Source organism: Pipistrellus kuhlii, unplaced genomic scaffold (genome assembly GCF_014108245.1).
Source record: "Pipistrellus kuhlii isolate mPipKuh1 unplaced genomic scaffold, mPipKuh1.p scaffold_m20_p_8, whole genome shotgun sequence".
In the NCBI taxonomy this organism is placed as follows: domain Eukaryota; kingdom Metazoa; phylum Chordata; class Mammalia; order Chiroptera; family Vespertilionidae; genus Pipistrellus; species Pipistrellus kuhlii.
In genome coordinates this window covers 25,296,846-25,323,152 of record NW_023425584.1, presented here as the reverse complement: position 1 = coordinate 25,323,152, position 26,307 = coordinate 25,296,846, and the positions used below count along the sequence as shown (strand labels likewise).

At 44.0% G+C, this 26,307-nt stretch overlaps 3 protein-coding genes and 1 non-coding gene across 8 annotated transcripts; 2 read left to right on the top strand and 2 right to left on the bottom strand.

Annotated features, from left to right (window-relative positions):
* HARS2 (histidyl-tRNA synthetase 2, mitochondrial) lies at nt 1-7,395 on the top strand. Of its 4 annotated transcripts, XM_036424675.2 has the most exons (13): nt 7-272; nt 1,688-1,762; nt 2,012-2,131; nt 2,253-2,348; nt 2,977-3,102; nt 3,205-3,312; nt 3,797-3,895; nt 4,193-4,286; nt 4,795-4,922; nt 5,016-5,258; nt 5,935-6,051; nt 6,256-6,402; nt 6,778-7,395. In XM_036424675.2, the coding sequence occupies exons 1-13, from the start codon at nt 165-167 to the stop codon at nt 6,835-6,837; spliced, it is 1,521 nt and encodes a 506-aa protein (XP_036280568.1). In that variant the 5' UTR covers nt 7-164; the 3' UTR covers nt 6,838-7,395. The 4 variants fall into 4 exon arrangements, with proteins under 4 accessions (XP_045432441.1, XP_045432439.1, XP_045432440.1 ...); XM_045576485.1 differs by lacking the exon at nt 6,256-6,402 and having other exon boundaries at nt 1-272; nt 5,016-5,269; XM_045576483.1 differs by lacking the exon at nt 6,256-6,402 and having other exon boundaries at nt 3-272.
* Nucleotides 7,396-9,498: 2,103 nt separating this feature from the next.
* On the top strand, nt 9,499-16,345 carry ZMAT2 (zinc finger matrin-type 2). Of its 2 annotated transcripts, none has more exons than XM_045576489.1 (6): nt 9,499-9,633; nt 9,943-10,036; nt 11,548-11,671; nt 13,155-13,228; nt 13,756-13,901; nt 15,209-16,345. In XM_045576489.1, exons 1-6 carry the CDS (start codon nt 9,616-9,618, stop codon nt 15,356-15,358), a joined length of 606 nt encoding a protein of 201 aa, XP_045432445.1. In that variant the 5' UTR covers nt 9,499-9,615; the 3' UTR covers nt 15,359-16,345. The 2 variants fall into 2 exon arrangements, with proteins under 2 accessions (XP_045432445.1, XP_036280588.1); XM_036424695.2 differs by having other exon boundaries at nt 9,502-9,633; nt 15,300-16,345.
* Nucleotides 16,346-24,061: 7,716 nt separating this feature from the next.
* LOC118711539 (60S ribosomal protein L10-like) lies at nt 24,062-24,460 on the bottom strand. Its single transcript, XM_036424696.2, has one exon. The coding sequence runs from the start codon at nt 24,415-24,417 to the stop codon at nt 24,115-24,117; it is 303 nt and encodes a 100-aa protein (XP_036280589.1). The 5' UTR covers nt 24,418-24,460; the 3' UTR covers nt 24,062-24,114.
* Nucleotides 24,461-24,477: 17 nt separating this feature from the next.
* LOC118711939 lies at nt 24,478-24,613 on the bottom strand. Its single transcript, XR_004985890.1, has one exon. It is a non-coding gene; the product is annotated as a small nucleolar RNA SNORA70 (small nucleolar RNA).
* Between the last annotated feature and the right edge of the window lie 1,694 nt (nt 24,614-26,307).

Sequence of the window (26,307 nt, the reverse complement as noted above, 5' to 3'; positions counted from 1 at the left end):
GAGAGGGAATCTGAGAGGACCGGACTCTGGCTGCGGGATTTGGGACCGCTCACCTCCTTCCTGGGAGCTCGGGCGTTGCCTCTTTGACGCTGTGCACGCTTCTTGGGGTCCGACCGGCTTCGTTCCCAGGTCTTTCGCCGGCTGTCCGGGCCTCCCGCCGCACGATGCCCCCGCTCGGGCTCCGGCGCGGCAGGGCTTGGGCAGCGCTGCTGGGCCAGCTCCTGCGGCCGCCCCGGGCCGTGTGCGCCGGTCCGGTCCGTCCTCACAGCCAGGTGAGCCGGCCCGGGAGAGCTCCGGTCCGGCGGGACAGGCTCTCCAGGTCTGAAAGCATGAACTCGCGGCCTGCGCTCCAGTAGCAATACAATTGGTTTTCTTACCGAGTGCCCACCATGCACTGAGTGAAGTGTTGTGGATGCTTTGTCATTTTAATCTCCGTAGCCATCCTGAGAAGTTGGGGTTGTTATTTCCATTTACAATTGAGCCATCAGAGACTGCATGGTCACATGGCATATCTTTGGCTGTAGTAAAGGAGTATTTTCATTTAGGTTCACAATTCCTTATTTGAACCTGTTGGAGTCAAACACATGAAACTTCCTTAAGCAAAATATACGATTATTTCCACGGAGGTAATTAATGACCATAAGTAGACGGTTCACATTAGGATTCACCTCAGAATGAGTCTCAAACAACAACGCACCTAATTTTTGGTTTTCAGACATTTTTGGATTTTGGGATTTCAGAGAAGGGATTATGGACTTGAACTGCCTACCTTTGGAGAAGAGAGCCACCAATGTATAGGACTACCACTATATTTCTGGAAGGGCATACAGCCTGCTGGTGATAAACAAAGTCATTGATTCTGTTTTATGTTAGGAAGGACTCTGTTGTCTTTATAGCAGATGCTTTGTGCTGTCATGAACAGGGCTTAGATCTTTTGTTATTAATTTTCAGTCACAGCATCATACCAGTCGGATTTTTTAATTCAATTAGGAAATCTATTCCTGTTCATTCTAAGACATGCTCTGTGTCCTTGGACTGGCTCTTTTCTGTCTTCAAGTTTTTATCTGTCTCTAAGCTTAATGACCATTGCTACCTTATTTTTAAAATATATATATTTTATTGTTTTTAGAGAGGAAGGGAAAGGGAGAGGGAGAGATAGAAACATGAATGATGAGAGAGAATCATTGATCGGCTACCTCTGCACACCCCATACTGGGGATGAGCCCACAACCAAGGCATATGCCCCGACTAGCAATTGAACCGTGACCTCCTGATTCATAGATCCATGCTCAACCGCTGAATCATGCTGGCAGGGCACCATTGCTACCTTATTAAAAATTCTTATTTTCACCATTTGGGAACTGAGACCTGGAAGAAATATACTAACCCTACCTCTAGAGGTTGTGATGGTAATGGTTGGTTGGTCTTTACCTTCATTGTTCTTGGTGCTTAAACATTTTCAGACAGTTTGTATGGTAAAGACCTGTCCTCATGTGTATTACATATATATTGCAGATACAACATGGTTTTTGGAGCGGGGCTGAGATTGGAGTAGATAAAATAGTGTTCAGGCTTCTTGTTACTCAAGACCAAAGTTCTTTGCAGGTTGGTGGTCCACAGGGCCAGCCTTGTCACAGAGCTGGCTAATCTTGAGAGGTGCCGCGTCTCACATTCCTTTTTCTGCCAGTTTGCAGAGGCAGTGCTAACATCCCAACTGAAGCCATATCAAGAGAAGTCAAATTTTATCCTCAAGACTCCAAAGGTAACTAACTCCCTTTGTCCCATGAAAGTGCCTTGGAGGTCTGCCCTCTGTTCTGCTTGTCTTTTCCTGACCCCTTTAAAAATCCTTTTAAGCCTAATAAAAAGAAAACATAAATCTATTCTTGAGGTACTGGTACTTAGAGTTATCTGAACTCAAAGAGATTTCAACTCCATGCCTTAGATTGTAGGTGTAGTTTAACTCTTTGTCTTAAATGGACTTGTTTTCACTATGGCTGCTTTTGGTTTCTAGGGCACCAGAGATTTTAGTCCCCAGCAAATGGTTGTGAGGGAGAAAATACTTGATATAATTGTTAGCTGCTTTAAACGTCATGGAGCAAAAGGGTTGGATACCCCAGCATTTGAGCTAAAGGTAAGTGGAGAAAAAAGTGCCAGAACTCCATTTTTCACTTGCCTTCAGTTTCCCACAGGGCTTCTAGCTTTTGTCCTAGAATCCTCCTGTGAAGTGTGGCTCCTTCTGTTTGCCCCTGCAGGAAATGCTCACTGAGAAGTACGGAGAGGACTCTGGGCTCATTTATGACCTGAAGGATCAGGGTGGAGAGCTACTGTCCCTGCGCTATGACCTTACTGTATCCTCCTGAGTGTATTATTCTCATATACATTTTACTAATTTCCTTTCATCTCTCACACTTCCATTATAGAGAAAGGGCAAATAGCAATATTAAAACATTTCCTTTCAATGTGCATGAATTTCATGCACCAGGCCACTAGTAATAATATAAGAACTCAACTGGTGTGACTCAGTGGTTGAGTGTTGACCTATAAACCATGAGGTCATGGTTCAATTCCTGGTCAGGGAACATGCCCAGGTTGCAGGCTTGGTCCCCAGTAGGGGACATGCAGGAGGCAGCCAATCAATGATTCTCTCTCATTGATGTTTTTATCTCTCTCTCCTTTTCCTTTCCTCTCTGAAATCAATAAAAATACATTTAAAAAAATCAAAAGATGAAAAATCAAATAATAGAAGAATTTATATAAAAATAATAACACTTTCACATACAACTGTAAACCTATTTTTGCTCATCCTGTACTGAATGCCAAGTACTGCTAAGTCTTGGGGATAGTGGGAAACAAGACAGACAAGGGGATTGTTCTGTGAATGGGATTCAGTTGATAAAGGCCCATCTTCCCTAATGTCTTTACACTGAGCCTAAGCTTTGGATGCACTGTCCTTTCTCCTTGACCTACTTACGTGAGGTTCCTTTTGCGCGTTATATGGCCATGAATAAACTGAAGAAGATGAAACGCTACCATGTTGGAAAGGTGTGGCGGCGGGAGAGCCCAACCATAGCCCAAGGACGCTACCGGGAGTTCTGTCAGTGTGTAAGTGACTGCAGGAGGCAGCGTGGTTTGATAGTTCTGGGGGCCATAACCTGGGAACTGGCTGCTGAGTAGAGACTTTTTCCCCCTTCTTTTTTGCTGTAGGATTTTGACATTGCTGGTGATTTTGACCCCATGATCCCTGATGCAGAGTGTTTGAAGATCATCTGTGAAATCCTAACTGGATTGCAGCTGGGGGACTTTCTCATTAAGGTGAGGTCAGGGCAGGGGATTTAGAGGAAAAGTCTGGATTTGGCCTGATGCTGTCTTAAAACATAGGTGGCCCAGACTTTAAGCCTGCAGCTCTAGGACATTCTAAGTTCAGCTGTTGCATTTTATATACATACTAGAGGTCCGATGCACGAAATTCGTGCAAGAGTAGGCCTTCCTTCCCCCAGCTTCTGTCACCAGCTTCCCTCTGGCGCGAGGGACCTGGGCTTCCCTCTGGCTGCTGGCAGGCACCCGGGACCCAGGCTTCCCTCGCAGCCCCAGCTTCCTCCGAAAGGTCACCCAGAAGGATGTCGGGAAGGAAGCTTCCAGTCTAATTAGCATATTATACTTTTGCTATTATAGATCTAAATGGTCATCCTATAGAATTTACCTTTCTATCTCTATGACTCAGGAGAGTAGGGACTGTCATTGTTTTCAGAGAAAGGGTATTGACAAGGCACTTGGGTTACTTCCATTGAGTTCACAGGTCAATGACCGGCGGATTTTGGATGGGATGTTTGCCACCTGTGGTGTTCCAGAAAGCAAGTTCCGTGCCATCTGCTCCTCCATAGACAAACTGGACAAGGTAAGAAAGAAGACATGTTTCAGTAGATCCTATCAGAGTTTCTGCCCTGCCCTTAAATGTAGACCCTTAGAGAAAGTGCCTGGAAGTGAGGGAGGTAAGGAGATATTCTGAAGCAAGATTTAAGTTTTGCTGTGCAGGGAGGATTATGGCTGTATTTCCTAAGCTGCCTCTGACTTGGCTGACTTTTCTGAGTTTAGTTTTAGCTACTTGTGACATAAATACTGAAAGGAAGATATCCTTTTCTGGTTAGAGAACGAAAGATCATGGGGCGGGGCTAATGTCTGAATGTTTGTTTAGATATCTTGGAAAGACGTGAGACATGAGATGGTGGCAGAGAAAGGCCTGGCTCCTGAAGTGGCTGACCGAATTGGGGACTATGTCCAATGTCATGGTAAGAACCAGAGTTTCAAAGCTGTATGAGAGAGGAGCAGAGGGAGGGTGATATGTGTACAACCTCTACCTCAGAAGCAGCTCTTTTCTGTAGATGTGCTAAGCTCTAGAGCCTGTCTGAATTTTATTCCCCTTTTATTTATTGTAACCACCTTAGGTCTTCAGATGGCAAAGGTAGAGGCAGAGGAGGAGAGTCCAGTCAGATGAGATCAGTATCTTTTTTTAATGAAAATGAGGAGCCCCCCAGCTGATGTGACTCATTGGTTGAGCGTTGACCCATGGACCCTGAGGTCACTGGTCATATGTCCAGGTTGTGGGCTCAATCCCCAGTTCAGGGCAAGCAGCAGGCAGCCAATTGATATTTCTTTCTCATCGATGTTTCTCTCTCTCCCTCTACTATCTTCTTTCTCTCTCAAAACCAAAAACGTTTAAAAAGTAAAAAGATAAATTTGGATGAAATACATTTGCGTGAAGAGCACAGACTTTATTTCTCCCCGCATGTCTCCCAGGTGGGCTGTCCTTGGTAGAGCAAATGTTCCAGGATCCCAGACTATGCCAGAGCAAGCAGGCCTTAGAGGGCCTGGGGGATCTAAAGCTGCTCTTTGAATACCTGACTCTATTTGGAATTGCAGAGAAGGTAAGCCGAATTGGGCATGGACCTCCTGCTGAGCTCTGGGGTTCTCAGGGTCCTGAGTCTTGTCTAGGACTGACGCTAGCCTTGTTCCCACAGATCCGCTTTGATCTAAGCCTGGCTCGGGGCTTGGACTACTATACAGGCGTGGTCTACGAAGCGGTGCTGCTGCAGGCCCCAGCTCCTGCTGAGGAAGAGCCCCTGAGTGTGGGCAGCGTGGCTGCCGGTGGGCGCTACGATGGGCTGGTGGGCATGTTTAACCCTAAAGGCCACAAGGTGCCGTGCGTGGGGCTCAGCATTGGGGTAGAGCGAATCTTCTCCATTGTGGAGCAGAGGATGAAGGTGGGTCCTAGGTAGGGGTGGAGTGGGACTGGAGGCCTAAAAACTCATGTTTCTGGAAGTGCAGTTGGACAGGTTTTCTTTTTGTCTTTTTATAAAATATATTTTTATTGATTTTCCACAGAGAGGAGGTGAGAGGGATAGAGAGTTAGAAACATCCATGAGAGAGAAACATTGACCAGCTGCCTCTTGCACATCCCCTACTGGGGATGTGCCCGCAACCAACGTACATGCCCCTGACCGGAATCGAACCTGGGACCTTTCAGTCCACAGACCGATGCTCTACCACTGAGCCAAACGGGTTTAGCTAGGTTTTCTTTTTAAAAAGAAAATTTGTTTTGTTAATCCTCACTGAAGGATTTTATTCCCATTGATTTTTAGAGAAAGTGAAAGGGAGGGAGGAGCAAGGTTTGAGGTAGGGGTGGTGGGAGGGTGGAGAGAAAAGCATTGACTGGTTGCCCTGGGATTAAACCTGCAACCCAGGCACATGGCCTTGATTGGGAATCGAACCCTTGACTATTCTTTGTGCAAGGCAAAACTCTAACCACTGAGCTACATCCTCTAGGGTTGGACTGTGTCTTTTTTTTTAACTGTGCTTCTTATGATTCTTTTTGTCCTGACTTTTGGAAATTATCTGGTGCAAAGGAAGTTTTTATTTTGGTTCTTTCTCTTTTCTCAGACTTCTGGTGAGAAGATACGGACCACAGAGACCCAAGTGTTTGTGGCCACTCCACAGAAGAACTTTCTCCAAGAACGGTTGAAGCTAATTGCAGAGCTTTGGGATGCTGGGATCAAGGTATGGTGGAGCTAATTCCCAAACCATGTAGGTATATGTGGAATTCAGGCACTAGGCCCATTTCTACTTCATGCCTAGGTGGAACTCAAGTTCTTCCCAGCCTTCTTTGGATAGCAGGGCTAGCTACTTATTTCTCTGGAAATGCTCACTCCTGGGGTGGGGTGGTCACTTCTAAGTCCCCTACTTTACCTTCATCCTTTTCAGGCAGAGCTGCTGTATAAGAACAACCCTAAATTACTAACGCAACTGCACTACTGTGAGGACACAGGCATTCCACTGGTAGTCATTATTGGTGAGCAAGAGCTGAAGGACGGGGTCATCAAGCTCCGTTCGGTGGCCAGCAGAGAGGAGGTGAGTGTGCAGCAAAAGTGGAAGGGACCAGGTGTTACTACCTTTTCAGGATTCTTTAAGAAATATGTTACTGGCTGAGGAAATATCTTCAGAGTTAATAGTGATAGAGATGAATGAAGACCCATCCTAGGCAACCATTTAGCCCATGATACTGGCTGGGTAAGCAGTGGCTATTTTGAGACTAATGAACAAAATAGACATAGATCAGGCATTTGAATCCCTTTAGTCTTGAGGACATACATTCTGTAAGTCAGCTTAAAGCTCACACTGGTTGCATAAGTAGTGCGGGTGATACAGAGTAAACTGAATCTAGAAATCAATGGCTAAGGAGCTATATCACTCTCTAGTTTGTCACACGGTTCTCTTATGTTCCAGGTGGCCATTAAACGGGAACATATTGTGGCTGAAATTCAGAAGCGACTATTGCAGTCTTGATTCTTTCCTGATTGTCATCTGCTGCTCTTTGTAGAAAATGTTTCATCTAGGACTGAATTCCTGATGGGCTTCACAACAGCTGGCCAGGATGGGTGACAAGTGCCTCTGCCTCCTCCATCCTTCCTGGGCACAGAAATGGAGAAAGCCCTGAGGACTCCTGGGCTATTGTGAGCAGCTACTCTGCATGGGTGCAGATGGCTGGTGTGTGAGAAAGACATGCTCTAACTGCAGAGACATGACAGATTTCATGTCCCATTGGAATGCTGCCAAGAAGTGCTAAGGTGCTTGCTGTGAGCAAGGCTCTGAAAAGTCACCTCCGGCTGAGAGGATTCTGAACCGTTGAGATCAGAAGTCAGATACGTAGCCTTCCACTGTGGTTTCTGAACCAGACTCTGGGAAATTTGTCCACAACCTGCTATTGGCCTGGGGAGACAATGATGTGGGGCACATGGCTGCTGTGTACTTTGTTTGAGGACAGAGATGCTATCACAAGAGCCTAGCAATGCCAATATTGATGTGGTAGGTCGCTAGCCCATCTGTTAACAATAGCAGAGTGAGGCTGCCTTTTTTTTTTTTTTTTTTTTTTTTTTTTACAGAGAGGAAGGGAGAGGGACAGAGAGTTAGAAACATTGATGAGAGAACCATCAACCAGCTGCCTCCTGCACACCCCCCACTGGGGATGTGCCCGCAGCCAAGGTACATGCCCTTGACCGGAATCGAACCTGGGACCCTTCTGTCTGCAGACCGACACTCTATCCACTGAGCCAAACCGGTTTTGGCGAGGCTGTCTGTTTAATAATTTTGAATATTGAACTTTATAAGTAACCTAACAATATGGAGATTTGATCTTTTGAGGTTTTGGAGACCATTTTCTGTGCCAGAATCTCTGCTCTGTTTCATGTCCTGCCATGGAGGTGACTGTTCTAGAATTGGTCAGATAATATATTAAATAAAATATTTAATGTAGTAGTTTGGGTTGTTTGTTATGAAGGGATTGTTTTGCATAGGACATAGAAAATGCTTAAGTGTACACTAAGAATTCTAAATCTTTTTTTGTTATTGTTAACCCTCACATGAGGATATGTCCATTGAATTTTAGAGAGAGTGGAAGAGAAGGGGACAGATAAAGAGAAACATGGATATAAGAGAGGGACATCAATTGGTTTCCTTCCAGATGCCCTCAGACCAGGGCGGGCAGGGATCAAACCCTTGACAGGAATTGAACCCAGGGCCCTTCAGTCTATTCACTGAGCAAAACTGGCTAGGATACGAATTCTAAATCTAGAGCAAGGAGTAACCTTCACGGGGTGGTGCTCTGTAATCAGTGAAGGGAGCACCATAGTTCCCCCAACCAACTTGGAGCACTCATGTCACTAAATCAACAGTGAGCCATCTGCCAGAGTTCTTCACCCTAGACTCTAGGGGTGTCGAACTCAATCAGAGAAGGGGCCAAAATCTAAAATCCAGCCTAAATCGCGGGCCGAATGGTTTACTGAACAGTCATAAACTGTCATTGTGATGGAAACGCAGCGGAGTGCAGTGATGACAGCGAGGTGCGGGCCACATTGCAAGGCCTGGCGGGACGGATTTGGCCCGAGGGCCTTGTGTTTGACACATGTGCCCTAGAGTGTTGTTGATAACTGACCTTCCTAAGTATAATTACTTTGATTAAATTGTGTCCATATATTGGCTATAATCCTCAGTTGAGGGAAAGTGAGTTACTTATAGAGTGATAGCACTGCTTCAAGATAATCAAAGATACAAAAAGCGCTTCCACATGTGCCTTTGCCAACACTTCGGTGTTGGGGAGGGAGCGGCATATCTTTAGTCCGTTCTGGTAAATAGGTATGGTGACCAGACATCCTGCTTTTGGCAGGACAGTCCCGATTTTTAACAAGTTGTCCCGCATCCCACAGCGTTTTAAAAAAGTCCCAGTTTTTGGAAAGAATGCACAACAAGCTAGGGAACTGCGGGAGAACAGGAAGGGAATATATGGTTTTCGGCGGCCATGTGGCTATTTAGCCAGGATGTGAGTTTTATATTATTTTTGTTAATTTCATGTTAAACTTTATAAATAATTGTTGAGAACTGATTATAGAGAACTGCTTATCAAAGTTCACATTGTTGATCAGTTGTTAGAATTCACTCAAGTGAGAAATATGCCAAAGAATAATACTATACATAATTTTTATTTATTATATTTGTAAATTGTACTTACATTGAAATTTTAAAAAATATATTAAAATACTATTTTTGCGTTCTATGAAAATTTTTGTTGCTCTATATAGACCAAATTTTTAAGAACCCCTCCCCCCCCATTCCCTCCCCTCCGTCAATGGTGTCCCACTTAACCAATGTTAAAAGCTGGTTACCTTATAAATAGGGCATCTGAAGCCCTTAAAGTCAGCACTTCTGCCTTAGAGGTTTAGAAACGCTTGGTAATGCACGCAAGTTAATTAGACTAGAGTGCACTGATCCTCAGGTTCTTCGTTTGTAAAACAGATGAGTTGAACTTTCAGGGTTGTTTCCAAAGGCCAGAGGAAAAAAAACAACAGAACTTTGCAGGTGCCCTTACTTCCGTGTTGCTTCATACTCTCCCTGCGCATGCGTCATTTTGTTGACGCGGAGGCGGGGCTTACACGTCTATTTTAGGAGCCCTCCAGTCTTGAGCTCCTTTCCAACGGCAGACGCTCAGCTTATTGGAGGACAAGTTTGCTTTACGGCTTCGAGGTCGCCTTTTACGACATTTTCCGGCTTCCCATTCACTTCGCGGTGAAGATGGCGTCCAGCAGTGGGGTAGGTGTTGTGTGTAGAAGGAGGGTTGCAGCGGGTGGAGGGTATGAGGGGGTTTCTCAGCGCGGAATATACTGCCCCGGACTGGCTTCCCGATACCTCCGTGCGGTTTTGCGGCCCCGTAGGCCCTGGCGCAGAGTGGGATCGCGGCGGTCTCTCGGGTTGGGGTCCTGAGCCACTTCAGCCTCCCTGTGCGCTCTGGGGAGCCTTCGTTCTCTACAGGTCCCGGGGCCGCCTTGCCAGTGATGACGAGGTTTCTCTCGGCGTCCGACACGATTAGCAACGAATTCTGAGGGATTTTTTTCTCCACAGACGAAAAACTTGGACTTTCGCCGCAAGTGGGACAAAGATGAATACGAGAAGCTCGCTGAGAAGAGGCTCACGGAAGAGAGAGAAAAGAAGGATGGTGGGTGCCCTCTCCATCAAGGGCTAAGGGTATCGTAGAGGCGATGCAGTGGCTTGGAGAGCCGGTGGGGAGTCGCAGTGCACTGCCCTCTTACCTGTGTAAGAGCCCTGCCTTCCTGGTCCTCATTTTTTTTCTTTTCTAATGTATAAAATGAACAAGGAGATGGACTGAAGTGATTTTGAGGTGCTTTCCAGCTCTGTTGTCCTGTGCTTCTTTGCCCTCCCTTTGCTTGGCTCATGTTAGTAGTTTCCTGGAAAAAGTGACAGAGAAGTCAAGAGGAGTATTTTGCTGCTATGCATTACTGTTATTGAAGACCCTCTCTTTCTGTTGAAATTACTTAAGGGGGAGAAGAACATTCCTGGCCCAATCTAAACCTTTTCCTGTAGTCTGAGAAGAGTAAGGGTACTAGGCTGAGAAGATTTGATTGTTTCTGCTAGTGCTTAGTAGTGCTGTTTTCTGTGCCTTGTACAATGTCAGGGAATTGGTGCGCCTCTCCTAGAATAGAGATAGCACTGTACAAAAAGAAATACTTGCCAAAACCGGTTTGGCTCAATGGATAGAGCGTCGGCTTGGGGACTGAAGGGACCCGGGTTCGATTCTGGTTAAGGGCATGTACCTTGGTTGCGGGATGTGCAAGAGGCAGCTGATCGATGACTCTCTCTCATCGATGTTTCTAACTCTCTCTCTCTCCCTTCCTCTCTGTACAAAATCAATAAAATATATATTTAAAACAAAACAACAACAAAAAAAATACTTGATTTTTCTCATCTGCTTTCCAACCTGTATGTTCTTTTTTCACTTTACCTCCATGCCACCTTGCACCTTTTAGTTTTTATGTAGCCTATATAATAATAGTGTTTGGCACATTAACAGGTAATTTCTAAATGTTAGTTCCCTTTTTAAAAATTTCCCCAGGTCGCAGATGCTTAAGATATCTGAAAACATTATTGAGTATCTTTGCTCTTTTTTTTTTTTTTTTAATATAGTTTATTGATTTTTTACAGAGAGGAAGGGAGATAGAGAGCTAGAAACATCAATGAGAGAGAAACATCGACCAGCTGCCTCTTGCACATCCCCCACCGGGGATGTGCCCGCAACCAATGTACATGCTTTTGACCGGAATCGAACCTGGGACCTTTCAGTCCTCAGACCGACGCTCTACCGCTGAGCCAAACTGGTTTCGGCTCCTTGCTCTTTTTTTAAAAAGGTTGCTTTTTGTGAAAATTCAAATCTTCTCCCTTCAATTCAGCTAATCAATGAGTAGAAAACATTGCTTTTTTTACTTATTGGCTATAAAGTGAGGAAATACTGTAGTGAGTTAAGGATTGCTTATCTTTTTTCCTGTTCAGACTCTCCCTATCTACTGCTAGACGTACCTGTTGTGCCCCTTGCTTCAAGTTTCAAAAAAGAAATGAGAGTAAACCTCTGGATTTTGAATTTCATGCATATCTTTTCTTTTCTGGTTAAGGAACTGCAATATTGAAGGGACTTCCTTCCCTATTATATTTCAGGAAAACCAGTGCAGCCAGTCAAGCGGGAGCTTCTCCGGCATAGGGACTACAAGGTGGACCTGGAATCCAAGCTTGGGAAGACAATTGTCATTACCAAGACCACCCCACAATCTGAGATGGGAGGGTGAGTGGCTTTTCATCTTACACCGCAGTCAGGAATGGGTCTAACAGATTATGTTGATTTTAGGAAGTGTTGAGGATTTCTGGGTCAGGATAACAATCTTGTTGCCTGTAATTCCATCCTTAGATTTATTTTTCTTTGTCTCCCAAGGTCTCAGGTTAACATTATATTATCTCGTAGAGGGGTCACTCTGTAGGCTCCTTCATATTAGCATTATAACTACTTACTGTCTTAAAAGGGATGATTTGTTCTCATACTGGAAGGAAGGTACTACTGAGGAGATTTTTAGAGGCAAAATTAGGTGCCGTTAAGGTGTGTGATGTGTCTGTGTTCACCCAGGATGTGAGTGGAGCTGAGGGATCTCCTTCCAGCCTCTGCCACGTGGCTGTCGTGTGGCAGCCTCAGTTCTTCGTTCCAGGGGCCTCTCCATAGTCCTCACAGCAAAGTAAATGGTTCCCCGGAGCAAGTGATCCACGTGGACAGAGTTCGAAGCCATGTTTAAAATTTTTTTTTTAATTTTATTGATTTATTACAGAGAGGAAGGGAGAGGGATAGAAAGTTAGAAACATCGATGGGAGAGAAACATCAATCAGCTGCCTTCTGCACACCCCTTACTAGGGATGTGCTCGAAACTCACGTACATGCCCCCTTGACCAGAATCGAATCTGGGACCCTTCAGTCCGCAGGCCGATGCTCTATCCACTGAGCCAAACCGGTTAGGGCTAAAAGAAAATTTTATAACTTAATGTTGGAAGTGAAATAGCATCACTTAAAATTTTTTTTTTTTTCAATTCTCAACTGAGGATTTTTTTTTTTCTTTTTCTTTTTTTAGAGAGAGTAGAGGAAAAGAGAGTGACATGAAGGTGAGACACACTGATTGGTTGCCCTTCCCATGTGCCTGGACCAGGGACCAGGACCAGGGATGGAAATGAAACTGAGGTACATGCCTTGACTAAGATTCTATCCTGAGACTATCTGTCTGAGGCTGACACTTCATCCACTGAGCCAATTGGCCAGGGCTGCATCACTTTAAAAAAAAAAAAAAAAAAGCCTTTATTGATTTAAGAGAGAGAAAGAGAGAAACATTGATCAGTTGCCTCCTATACCTTGACCAGGAATGGAACCTGAAACATGGGTATGCACTCTAACTGGTATTGAAATGGTGACCTTTCGGTGCATGGGATGACGCTCGGCCAGCGGGGCCACACTGGCCAGCGCAGCATCACGTCTGATATATCCTATTGGTTACACAGACCAGCCCTGGTGTAAATGGGGGAGGACTACACAGTTTACAAGTATTGAGAGGGTAGGGATCATTGAGGGGCCATCTTGGAAGTTACCACAATTTTCCAAGAGCTAAGGCTTTTTGGAAATGAGAAGTGCTTCCTAAAAAGACTTTTTACCTAAAAATATTAGTTTCTTGGTTGAAAACAGTACAATCCTTTACAAACAGATTTGACTCATGCTGTTTCTTCCTGTTTACTAGATATTACTGTAATGTCTGTGACTGTGTTGTGAAGGACTCCATCAACTTCCTGGATCACATTAATGGAAAGAAACGTAAGGCTAGGAGATGGTTTGTGACTGGGCCTGGAATCAGGCTTTGGTGTCGGGGATGGGGTAAGGGTGGTTTCACTTGGGTATTTTCTTTAATGCCTGGGGAACTCTCCATTTGCTTCAGCACAAGTTATCTGTTACTTCATTGTTTAATGTTTTGAGGCCGTGAAGTGAGACACTGTTCTAGGCTCTCCACAAACCCGAACCACGGTTTTCTGGGTTCAGGTGTCCCCACTGACATGGATCTGCTCAGATCTCATTAATCTGGGACTGCAGCTTCTGGAATCAAGGAAAGCCAAGGGAGTTTTGTTTTTGTTTTATCTATAACTATTTTTGCTGTGTGTTTTATAAGAAGATGTTTAAAAAATGTCAGCAGGAAGCATGTAAAATCTTGCTCCCTGGCATGTGTTGTCAGATTGGCCCAAATAAACTTTAAAAATTTCTCAAAGGAAAAAGTACTAACAGGAAAAGGCTCGAAGGGCTGAGGATGTTGTTAGTACCTTACCTTCTTTGCTTTTGACCCCACCCAGATCAGCGAAATCTGGGCATGTCTATGCGTGTGGAACGTTCCACCTTGGATCAGGTGAAGAAACGTTTTGAAGTCAATAAGAAGAAGATGGAAGAGAAACAAAAGGATTATGATTTCGAGGAAAGGATGAAGGAGCTCAGAGAAGAAGTAAGGCTCTTCTGTCCTTCCATCTTCCTTCCCCCAGCTTTGAATAGTATGTTAGGAATCATGGGGAGGCTGATTTTCTCTGTCTCTCTTTAATTGATTCTAAAGAGAGAGGAAGGGGGAGAAAAAGGGGGAGAGAAACATCAATTGGCTGCTTCCCGTATGCACCCTGATTAGGAATCGACCCAAAACCTGGGTATGTGTCCTGACCTGGAATTAAACCGGTGACCTTTTGGTGTATCAAGCTGGTATTCCAGGCATGTGCCCTTAACCAGAACCAAACACAGTACCCTTCAGTTCGCAGGCCAACACTCTTTTCTACTTAACCTACCCTTATTTTTCTGGATTCAGTGGGCCATATTTTTTATATTAGTTTAAATAAATGTACCTGGTCTCCAAGAGGCTAGTGGAACTAGGCTGTGTAGATCACAATTCTCTTTCCTCCACTTACTGGCTATGAATCTTGGGCAAGTTACATAAACTGCTTCAATTTCTTCCAATTAGATATCTTAATATATAACATACTTAAAGCACTTAGATCAGTTCCTGGCATGTACTACATACCTCAGAATGTTACTTGCTATTAAGTGGTTTTGCTTTTTTTTTATATATATATATATATATGTATATATATATACTTTTTTAAAAAAAATTATTATTTTTGTACATATACCAATGCCCCCCCGACCCCCTCCTGGTTTTGCTTTTATAATACTAGAGGCCTGGTGCATGACATTCATGCACAGGGCCAGGGAGGGTGCCCTCTGCCCAGCCTGCATCCTTTCCAGTCCGGTTCCCATCGGACATCCTTCTCACAATCTGGGACCACTGGCTTCTAACTGCTCATCTGCCTGATCACCCCTAACTGCCCCCCCTGCTGGCCTGGTTGCTGCCAACTGCCCCCTTCTGCTAGCCTGGTCGCCCCTCGCTGCCCCCTCTGCTGGCCTGGTCACCCCATGTAACCTGCTGTTTGGTCGTTTGGTCGTCCCTCATTAAAAACCCTGCCTGCTTGGTCACCCCATGCAACCCACTATTCAGTCATTTGGATGTCCCTCACTAACCTACCTGCTGGCTTGGTCGCCCCACACAGCCTGCTGTTTGGTCGTTACTGTGAGGGCATTGTGGCCAATTTGCATATTACCCTTTTATTAGTATAGATTAACTAAAGATGAACTGGAATGTAGGATTGAGAAGTGCTCTCCACAGGCTAAAACTTCTCTTGTCCTTTATACTCTTTATACTCTTTACTGTGGTTTTTTCCTCTGCTTTTGAAATTTTACTTGTCTTTAACTATTTTCTCCTAAAAATAGAAAGGAATTTTGAAGCTCATCTATCTCTTTCGACAATGTTTGGCTCAGGAGCCTGAACTGATACTGAGTGGTTTCCCCCTCATCTCTCCAGGAGGAAAAGGCCAAAGCCTACAAGAAAGAGAAACAGAAGGAGAAGAAAAGGAGGGCTGAGGAGGACTTGACATTTGAGGAGGATGATGAAATGGCAGCTGTGATGGGCTTCTCTGGCTTTGGTTCCACCAAGAAGAGTTACTGAGGCTTTCTATGCTTGGCCCTTTGCTGGGCTTAACTTTGAGTGTGGGCGGGGTCATTTTTTCGTGCAGGGGGAGTACTTGGGAAAGTCCTTAACTGGCAATGGGGAGGACTAGAGGGCGGGTGTTTATAGTTTCTCTCGACCTTGAGAGAAAGCACAGGAGGTAGAGGTAATGCTGTGGCATGTTCCTTTAGCCTCAGTGTATCACCCGCATCACAGGCCCTTTGCCCATCTGTTCCCAATAAAGAAAAACCTCTTCTGAGGCTGCTTTCCCAAAACTTCCCCTGCATCTTTCCCTCTTCGTCTATCCAGTCTTCTCCGAGCATCCTGCATTTATTCTGTGTTCTGCCTTTGTTTTAATTTTGGCTCTTGCTTGGCCTTCCACAGAAACGTTCTCTGGGCCCCCAGTTTCTAGTTGATATATCCTTGACCAGCCACTCCCCACCCCCCACAGTGGTTCTCTGGCCACCGATGCATGCATGTGTACTTTTGCCTGGGTCAGTAGTATGTGCGGATGTGTGTGCATGAATCTGTCACATAGAGGGAGCCTGAACTAGAACCTCAGAGCATTATTGCCTTGGGGCTCGATAGCCTTGGTTCCCTCAGTGCATGAAATAGGAAATTAAATGGAATGAGTGTTTGGTGTGGATTTTGTCTGTTGAGTTTTTTTAACCTTTGTTTTTCATATGTAGATTGTTAAGCTATTCCTGTTTGTTTTATTTTATTGAGGATTACTCTGTTTTTGTCTTCCTTGTGAGCAGGCTCTTGGAAGAACCTGTTTGATGCAAAAAAGAAAACGGAAAAAAACACACACCCTCAAATGGGAGCCTTTGTGTGTCAGAGGCTGTTCAACATGTATAATAAATGGCATTGACTGGGCCTATTTCACATTTGTGGAAACATTCCATATTTTCCCCCTGTGTATTTTTCTTCTTCCCACACTGAGGGTTTCCCATTAGACGGTGTATTCTCCCTTCATTTGAGCCCTGTCGCTTTTTCCCCCTTGGTTCCTTCAGCATGAGTTGTATTTTCCTCTAATGGGTTCTCTGTCCAGAGGACTCTGAACAGAACTTTTCCTATAATTTTTAGCCTCCTTGGGTGGTGTTTTAGGAACAGCGAGCTCCATCTTGAACTGAGGGTTTCCTTACTGCAGTTAGGCTAGGCGCAGGGTCACTCACTCTTGGCACTGTTGACATTATGGATTGTACAATTCCTTGTGTGTGAGCCCCCCTGTGCATTGTAGGGTGTTTAGCAGTATCCCTAGCCTCTACTCAGTAGTTGCCAATAGCACCCCTTCCCAAAATTATAACTAAAAATGTCTGTCCCCAGGAGTGGGGGTGAAATCCTTCCAGTCAGCTCCATTGAGAAACTCTTCTCTGCTTTGGTAAAGAGTGATTAACTAAAGGAAACACAATTTTGATATTCCCTGGATCAGGTATTGTGCCAAGTCCCATGAATGCAAAGGGGGGAAAATCAGTCTTTTAAAACAAAAATCTTTAAACATCGAGCAGGTAAATTCTACAACTTTATCTATTTCTATTTGGCTTAAGGCTGTCACCATAGGGCTTGACTAAATTCTCTGCCCCATGTAGTTTTCTGAAATCCTTAATGTATCAGAATCATCTGTGGTCCCCCCGAATACCCTGCTCTTTTCTTTGGACTTTTATCCAAAATTCCTTTGCTGTTCAGGATTTTTTTTGCCTATATTATTTTTGTTAATCCTCACCCAAGGATATTTTTCCATTGATGTTTGGAGAGTGGAAGAGAGGGAGAGAGACAAACAAATACTGGTTGTATCCTGCACATGCCCCAACCAGGGCCTGTAACTGAGGTACGTGCCCTTGACCAGAAATTGAATCTGGAACCTTTCAGTCCCCAGGCGGACCAGCACTCTATCCACTGAACCAAACTTGGCAGGACTGTTTTTTGCCTATATTATTTCTAATGCTGAATCCTGCCCCTGGGAACTGTGAATGTGTTTCAAGGCCTGGCTGAAAGTTTGACATACAGTGTTTGTTGCCCAATCGCAGGCTAATTAGTGGGTGCCTTCCTTGTCATTATATACTATACGGGTCCTTGTATAAGAATCTGCCCTAGTGGACTGGGACCCCATTCAGGTTAAAGAAGGTTATCAGTGAGCAGATAACCTTCCATGGTTCAGTATTCATTTTTCAGGAAACTAATTCAAGTTGGCTTCAAATCATCTCCCTCTTTGGTACAGTGAAATCTCCCTCTGGCCACCTCTACTAAAAAACTTCTAAATTCCAGGTTCTCTTAAGTTCTCTAGGGACTGGCAAGTGGTTTGAGCCTCCAAGGGGCCTGCCTAGGTCATGGGTATTTGGAGGAACTCAATGTGGTAAGTTGGAGAAGGGATGGAAATTTAGGAGCCCAGAGCAATCCCAGAGAACTCAGAAATCTCTGGAAGAGGAACTTCATTGATATTTGTTTTCTAAAACCGTGGGAACTGCATTCTGATTGAGGAATATGCCTGTGCCAGGCCTACGTGTTTTCATTTATTCAATATATGTGAGTATGTTCTAGGCTCTGGCAGTATCTTCTGGGGCAAGGCATGAAAGCGTTGTGGAATTTACATTTTGTAAAATATCTACTTACAGTATTGGGTGAACAAAAATTCAGTATGGCTCCAGATAATTCTGTGGCTTCAGGTATCTCACATAATCCCCTCCAGAAATTTAAATGTGAAGAATATTTAGCAATTCTACTCTATCCTAAAAACATACTTGCTTATGTGTACATAAACATACAAGGATGTTTACTGAAGCTTTGTTTTTATAATAGTGAAGAATTTAAAATAAAACTGGTTCAGCCCAGCTGGCATGGCTCAGTGGTTTAGGGTCAACCCATGAACCATGAGATGAGAGTTCCATTCCTGGTCGGGGCACATGCCAGGATCACGAGCTGGATGCCCAGTGTGAGCCATGCAGGAGGCAGCCCATCAGTGATTCTCATAACTGATGAGATGTTTGCATCCCTTCCTCTGAAATCAATTAAGTATTTAAAAACATGTAAAATAAAAACTAGCACATTTATACTTGACTGTAAAGCAGCCATCACAATATAGATTAGATCTATATTTACTGACAAGAAAGATCTCCAAGACATACTGTTAAGTAAACAAGCACAGAAATTGCCCAACAAACTGATCCCCAAGAAGCACCCCAATCATGAAAGCAAATCGTGTAAAATATATAGGTTGAGGGAAAGGACTGGAAGGATATACACTGAAATCCTACCTGGCTAACTGGGGAAAAGTAGGATTGTGGAAGAGAAGGGTTAGCTACTTACAGTATACATAAAAGGAGTTTCATGTGGGATTTCAAGTAAATTTAAAAACCAGTAGCCGAGTAAGTAATGCTATATTAACACCTGGGAGAGGAGCTGTAGGATTTATCTGGTTTAGCTGCAAAGTTCAAGAAAAGGCCTGAAATACACTTGGAAGCTTGTGAAGAAAGTGAATTCCTGGTTAAGCTCTGAAAGTTGGTTTGATGACAGGATGACCCCGTGTGGTGGACTGCAGGAGTGCAGAGGCTGGTGGGTCAGGTGACTGCTGCTGGCAGGAGAGGATAAACCCGGAACTGGGAGAGCTCACTGAGGAGGAGGGGGGACCTGAGTCATTGCTAAGTGTTCTCAGATGGGCACCGGGTAGGGTGGGTGGGTGTTGCGGGCGACAGCGAATTGGACAGTTTTTTGGTTGGAAAAATATCCTGGATCACATTTACTTCCGTCGATTTGTTATGACGTACATCCTTCTCAGCAGTGAAAAGCATTTAATCCAAAGCGCACATCCGGGCTGGCTTTAGCTCAGCGGTTCCTTCGAATACAAAACTTCCTTATCGCACTCGCCTCAGGGCGAAGCGGTTCGCGACCCGCGGGCGCCCTCCAGCCCTTTTGCTGCTGTCTCAGCTTTCTTCATCTTCCCAGTAATGAGCCTTGCTTATTTGATTTGAGATTCCTCCCATTCGCAACCTTGTTTCCAAACGAAAGAAAGAAAAGAAAGAGAGAGAGAGAGAGAGATCAACAACACACAAACCCAACGCCAAACAAAGAAAACCCTTACTTTTAAAATTAATTGCTGTGTTTAGTAATGCTTTGGCTTTTGTTCCAATAGTTACTATATGCTTGTATCTTTTTCCAATGTCCTCAAATTCCTTTTCCTTTCTGTATTATTTTGTTTGTCAGCTATATCTTGATTCCCGATTTATTACTTATATTCAGTTATTTTATTCTTTTCCCCTTTCTCTCCTCACTTCAGTTTTTTTTCTAGTCATATTGTGTTTTTGGTTTTTTTTTTGTACTATTTTTCCATCCTTGTCATTACCTTTATTTTAGTCAGAGATCTACAACTTAATATATTCAATGCTCACCATCAAACTGCTGTCTGCATTTTCCCCATGTCATTCTTAGTTAACCCTCAAGAGAGGCTTCTGAGCACAGTGTTTTGAGTTCTTGAATGTTTATGTATTTATTTAGTCTCTTTCCTTCCCCGCTTAATATCTAATCAAGTTTCTCTTAGTAATTTTCCATCCATTAATCCTACCCTCTGCTCTTGGTTTTTGTTTTTAGCATAATTCTGGGACAGGAGTTTTACAAAATTAATTCATTAATTTTACCATCCCCCACTTCTCTCCCTTTTGGCAATCATCAGCTTGTTCTCTACATCTATGGCTCTATTTTGTTTGTTTATTTGTTTCGTAGTGTTGTTTTTGATTCCATCTATAAGTGAAATCATATGGTGTTTATTTTTCTCTGCCGAACTTATCTCACTTAACGTAAAATCCTCAAAGGTCCATCCATGTTGTAAATGATAAGATTAAAAAAATTTTTTTTTATTGATTTAAGAGAGGAAGGGAGGGGGAGAGGAAGATATAAAAACATCAATGATGAGAGGATCATTGACTGCCTCTTACACCCCCCTCCACTGGGATTCAAGCCCACAACCTGGGCATGTGCCCTTGGCTGGAATCAAAGCTGGGACCCCTACAGTCCACAGGCAGATGCTGTATCCACTGAGCCAAACCAGTCGGGGCAAGATTTAATTCTTTTTTTTTAAATTAATATATATATTTTATTGATATTTTACAGAGAGGAAGAGAGAGGGATAGAGAGTTAGAAACATCGATGAGAGAGAATCATTGATCAGCTGCCTCTTGCACACCCCCTACTGGGGATGTGCCCGCAACCAAGGTACATGCCCTTGATCGGAATTGAACCCGGGACCTTTCAGTCCACAGACCGACGCTCTATCCACTGAGCCAAATCGGTTTCGGCAAGATTTAATTCTTTAAAAAAAAGCATTTTTATGATTTCATTCTTTTTTATTGCTGAGTTATATTCCATTGTATATGCCTACCACATCTCACTTATCTATTCATCTAGGCTGCTTCCATATCTTGACTATCCTATCTAATAAAGAGGGAATATGCTAATTGACCATCACTCTGTCACAAAGATGGCTGCACTCACAGCTGAGGCCAAGTTCCCATAAGGAGCCTTCACAAGCAATCAGCCATGTCCCCCACCTGGCAGGGCTTGACAGAAGGTCTCAGCCATGCCCCACACCTGGCAGGGCTTGATGAGGGAACTCAAGGTGTTCTTCCCGTCCTGGTGCTGGGCTAGGGGACCTCAGGCCAAACCTCCCACTAGGTGGGGCTTGACAGGGGATCTCAAGAGGTGCTTTCCGCTTGGCACCAGGCCAGGGGACCTCAGCTGTACCCTCTGCCCCAGCACCGGGTCAGCACCTGAGGCTGAGCTTCCCTGCCTGGCAGGGTTTAACACGGGACCTCAAGCCATGCTTCCCACCCAGGGGGCTTGACGTGGGACCTCAAGGTGCACCCCCATGCTCCCCTCCCCCGCTTGGCGGGGCTTGAGGGGGGACCTCAAAGCACGCTCTCCCCCCCCGCCCCGCCCCAGTCTGGGCTGGGGGACCTGAGACCATGCTCCCTGTCCTGGCACTGGGCCAGGGTACCTGAGGCTATGTCAAGGGGCTTGACAAGGGTGGGACTGGCCGGGTCTGGATCTAGCTCAATGGGGTAGGGGTCAGCCGGGTGTGGGTCTCACATTGAGGTGTATGTGGGTGGGCAGGGACTTGACTCTGGGCCCTGTGGTGTGCCCCAGACACTGACAGGAGGAAGGTTTTCATATATTGTACATTTTACTAATTTTCTTTCATCTCTGACACTTCAATTATAGAAAAAGGACAAATAGCAATATTAAATTATTTTCTCTAATTAATTCCCTTTAAATGTGCATGAATTTCGTGCACCAAGCCACTAATTAAAAATAATGTAGCAATGAACACAGGTGAGTATACCTTTTGAATTAGTGTTTTTGTTTTCATGGATAAATACCCAGAAGTGGGATTGCTGGATTGTGTGTCAGCTCCATTTTAAATATTTTGAGGAATAGCCATACATATAAAAATTTAATGGCCAAACTGAAAATAATTCTGTGGTCAAGACTAAACCTTTAAGACCAGTTTAAGTTTATTGTTCATATTATTACAAATGTTCCTCATCCCCCCCCCCGCTCCATTGCTCCCCTCCACCAGATTCCTACCCCACTCTCTGCCCTTTCTCCACCCCCCATTGTCCTCACCCATAGGTGTACAGTTTATGTTCAGTCTCTTCCCACACCCCCCCTCCCCTTTTCCCTCAGAATCGTCAATTCACTGCCCTTCCATACCTCTGATTCTATTATATTCACCAGTTAATATTGTTCATCAGATTTTTAAAAAAATATATTTTGCCAAAACCGGTTTGGCTCAGTGGTAGAGCATTGGTCTGTGGACTGAAAGGTCCCGTGTTTGATTCCTGTCAAGGGCATGTACATTGGTTGCGGGCACATCCCCGGTAGGGGGTGTGCAGGAGGCAGCTGGTCGATGTTTCTCTCTCATCGACATTTCTAGCTCTCTATCTCTCTCCCTTCCTCTCTGTAAAAAATCAATAAAATGTATTAAAAAATAAATTAATTAAATTAAATTTAAAAAAAACCAACTACCTTTAAAAAAATAAAAAAATATTTTATTGATATTTTACAGAGAGGAAGGGAAAGAGATAGAGAGCTAGAAACGTTGCTGAGAGAGAAACATCGACCAGCTGCCTCCTGCACACCTTCCCACCAGGGATGTGCCCACAACCAAGGTACATGTCCCTGACTGGAATCGAACCTGGATCCTTCAGTCCACAGACCAGCGCTCTACCACTGAGCCAAACCAATTTCGGCTCATCAGATTTTTTAAATTCCCTTGGTTTTTAGATTCACTTGTTGATAGTTATGTATTTGTTGTTCAAAATTTTTATCTTTATTTTCTTCTTCTTCATAGAGAACCCCCTTCAGCAATTCATATAATTCTGGTTTGGTGGTGATGAACTCCTTTAGCTTTTTTTTTATTTGTGAAGCTCTTTATCTGGCCTTTGATTCTGAGTGATAGCTTTGCTGGGTAGAGTATTTTTGGCTGTAGGTTCTTGCTATTCATCACCTTGAATATTTTTTGCCATTCCCGTCTGGCCTGCATGGTTTTTGTTGAGAAATCAGCTGACAATTATATGGGTGCTCCTTTATAGTTAACTACCTGCTTTGCTCTTGCTGCTTTTTTTTAAAAAAATATATTTTTTATTGATATTTTACAGAGAGGAAGAGAGAGGGATAGAGAGTTAGAAACATCGATGAGAGAGAATCACTGACCAGCCGCCTCTTGCACACCCTTTATTGGGGATGTGCCCGCAACCAAGGTACATGCCCTTGACCGGAATCGAACCCGGGACCTTTTAGTCTGTAGGCCAATGCAGACTCTATCCACTGAGCCAAACCGGTTTCAGCTGCTCTTGCTGCTTTTAATATTCTCTCTTTGTCTTTTGCTCTTGGAACTTTAATTATGACGTGAATCATTGATTGACTGCCTCCTGCATGCTCCCTACTGGGGATCATGCCTGCCACCCAGGCATGTGCCCTTGACCAGAATCGAACCCAGGAACCCTTCAGTCCCCAGGCCAACGCTCCAGCCATTGAGCCAAACCAGCTAGAGCCAAGCATGTGCCGTTGAGTGGAATCAAACCCTGGACCATTTAATTCTCAGGCTGACACTCTATCCACTGAGCCAAACCAGCTAGGGCTAATCCACTTTAATATATAATGTATTGGTAAAATCAAGCTTGACAATCCTTCAAGGGTTTGAATTTTAAGAAACTTTCTCTGATCTAGAATTCGCTTTACATCATCCCAATAGGTTCTGAAATCCCTCGAAGGGTTCTTTTCTCTCTTATGAAGGAAAGTGCAAAGTATGTGATTAACCACTGCCTAGTGACTTTCCCAGTCATGGGACGGCCCCTGGAAAGAAAAACAGATAATGCACCTTCCTATACTTGCTCCTCCTTTCAGCAGTTTTGCAAACAACATCAAATAATGCATAAAACATGAATTCACTATAATCCCCAGGGACAGGCAATTGTAGAAAGAGCCAATCGAACCTTAAAGACTCAGCTACAAAAAACAAAAAAGAGGGAGATGGGTATTATCCTACTCCACAGAATCAGTTAAATCATGCTCTTTACACTTTATTTTTTATTTATTTATTTATTTATTTATTTATTTATTTATTTATTGGATGGAAAACTGATTTATTGGTGGGTGTAAGGTGGGGGCAGCACCGAGACTCTCACGAGTGCAGGGCTCGCCATTTGTCCAGGGGACCGCGATTAGGGATGTATTTGACCCCACAGCCATCTGGGATGAGGCGCTTATCAGCCACCATGTCTTCAAACTCATCCGCGTTAAACTTCGTGAAGCCCCACTTCTTGGAGATGTGGATCTTCTGGCGGCCAGGGAACTTGAACTTGGCTCTGCGCAGGGCCTCAATCACATGCTCCTTGTTCTGCAGCTTGGTGCGGATGGACATGATGACTTGGCCAATGTGGACTCTGGCCACTGTGCCCTGGGGCTTTCCAAAGGCACCCCTCATACCCGTTTGGAGCCTAGATGGAGGGCAGCGTGAGTTCAGACACGAATGTCCACCAGAAAGGGCTATATCCAAGGTCCCTTAGGGCAACCCATACTAAGCAACAGGTTGCGTACACTACCAAGGATGCTGCTGTTTGCAGCCATTGCACACCAGGCCCCCATGGGGAAAAGGGCCTGGTCGGCTTAATTGGCTGCAGTCTTTACACTTTAAATGTTTAAAATTGTGACAGTGATGGTTGCACAGCAGCCAAGCATCTGCCCGTATGGCGTGAAGAAAGGATTTACAAACAGGGCAGTGGAGAGGGCCAGATCCAGTAATGATGTGGGGAAGAGGCCATGTTTGTATCTTTCCAGAAGGCATTTCTAACCCCATCTGGGTGCCAGAGCGAATGGTGCGTCAGGACCATGGTCCTGGGAGATCAGCTAATGCCACTGTTCAAGAAGCTGAAGATCACACCTCCCGTGATGATGCCAGTTCAGCCACTGACACTGAAGAAGGAGGAGAGCAGAAGGCAGGTGAGCAAGGCCACCGGAGCAGCTATTGTTCCCACATGGGGTCAACTGAAGAAGGTGACCACTGATGCTCGGCAAGTGGTGAAAGAATAGGAGGTTCAGGTAATGCCCCCCCCCCCCTTTTCTTGTTGCTGTGATGGCACTTGTCAGCTACCAGGTAAGTATGGTCATGGTTCAATTTCCAGTTATGGCACATTCCTGGGACTGTGGGCTTGATCCCTTGTGTGGTATGTGCAAGAGGCAGCCAATCATTGATTCTCTCTCATCATCGATGTTTCTATCTCTCCCTCTCCCCTCCTCTCTGAAATCAATAAAAAAAATTTTTTAAAAGAATCAATGAGAAAAAATATCCTTGAATAAAAATCAATGAAAACATATCCTTGAGTGAAAATTTTTTTAAAAAATATTTTAACAGGAGAGAAGTTTTTAATTTTTAACAAAGTCCAACATTAATTTTTCTTTCTTATATTGTGCTTTTGATGTTATATCTCAAAATTCATCATCTAACCTAAGGTCACCTAAATTTTCTCCTGTGATGTATTCTAGAAGTTTTATAGTTTTGCATTTTACATTTAGATCTATTGATTCATTAACAAAAAATATATTTTTTAATTGATTTTTTTTTTCAGAAAGGAAGGGAGAGGGATAGAGAGCTAGAAACATCAATGAGAGAGAAAAATAGATCAGCTGCCTTCTGCATACCCCCTACTGGGGATGTGTCCACAACTAAGGTACATGCCATTGACCGGAATCTAACCTGGAACCCTTGAGTCCACAGGCCAATGCTCTATCCACTAAGCCAAACTGGTTAGGGCTATTGATTCATTTTGAGAGTTAATTTTTGCGACAGGTATAAAGTATGTATCTTTATTTTTGTTGTTGTTAATCTTCACCAGAGGGTATTTTCCATTGATTTTTAGAGAAAGTGGGAGAAAGAGGGAGAGACAGAGAAACATTAATGTGAGAGAGACACATCTATTATTTTCCCTCTATACATGCTCCAATCAGGACCAGGGATTGAGCCTGCAACCAAGGTACGTGCCCTTGACCAGAATTGAACCTGAGCTCCCTTTAGATATTCCTTGGGCCAACTCACTATGCACTGAAACAAACCAGCTAGGGTGTTTCTAGATTATTTTTTGTTTACATTTGTATTTCCACTTGCTCCAGATTTTCTGAAAAGATTCCCCTTTCTCCATTGAATTGCCTTGGTTCCTTTGTCAAAGATCAAAGGAAGAGTTGGCTTTATTTGTGTGGCTTTCTATTTTGTTCTGTTGATCTATTTGTATGTTCTTTTGTCAATGCCACACTGTCCTTTTTTATTGATTTGAGAGAGAGGAAGGGAAAGAGAGAAAAATTGATTTGTTATTCCACTTAT

Bases quoted from the DNA above. Each gene is read 5' to 3' on its own strand.
- HARS2 (XM_036424675.2), top strand. From the start codon at position 165: ATGCCCCCGCTCGGGCTCCGGCGCGGCAGGGCTTGGGCAGCGCTGCTG. The intron at 273-1,687 runs GTGAGCCGGCCC...TTTTTCTGCCAG, and splicing joins CGGTCCGTCCTCACAGCCAG to TTTGCAGAGGCAGTGCTAAC. The intron at 6,052-6,255 runs GTATGGTGGAGC...CATCCTTTTCAG, and splicing joins TTTGGGATGCTGGGATCAAG to GCAGAGCTGCTGTATAAGAA.
- ZMAT2 (XM_045576489.1), top strand. The intron at 11,672-13,154 runs GTGAGTGGCTTT...CCTGTTTACTAG, and splicing joins CCACAATCTGAGATGGGAGG to ATATTACTGTAATGTCTGTG. The intron at 13,902-15,208 runs GTAAGGCTCTTC...TCCTAAAAATAG, and splicing joins TGAAGGAGCTCAGAGAAGAA to AAAGGAATTTTGAAGCTCAT.
- LOC118711539 (XM_036424696.2), bottom strand. From the start codon at position 24,417: ATGAGGGGTGCCTTTGGAAAGCCCCAGGGCACAGTGGCCAGAGTCCAC.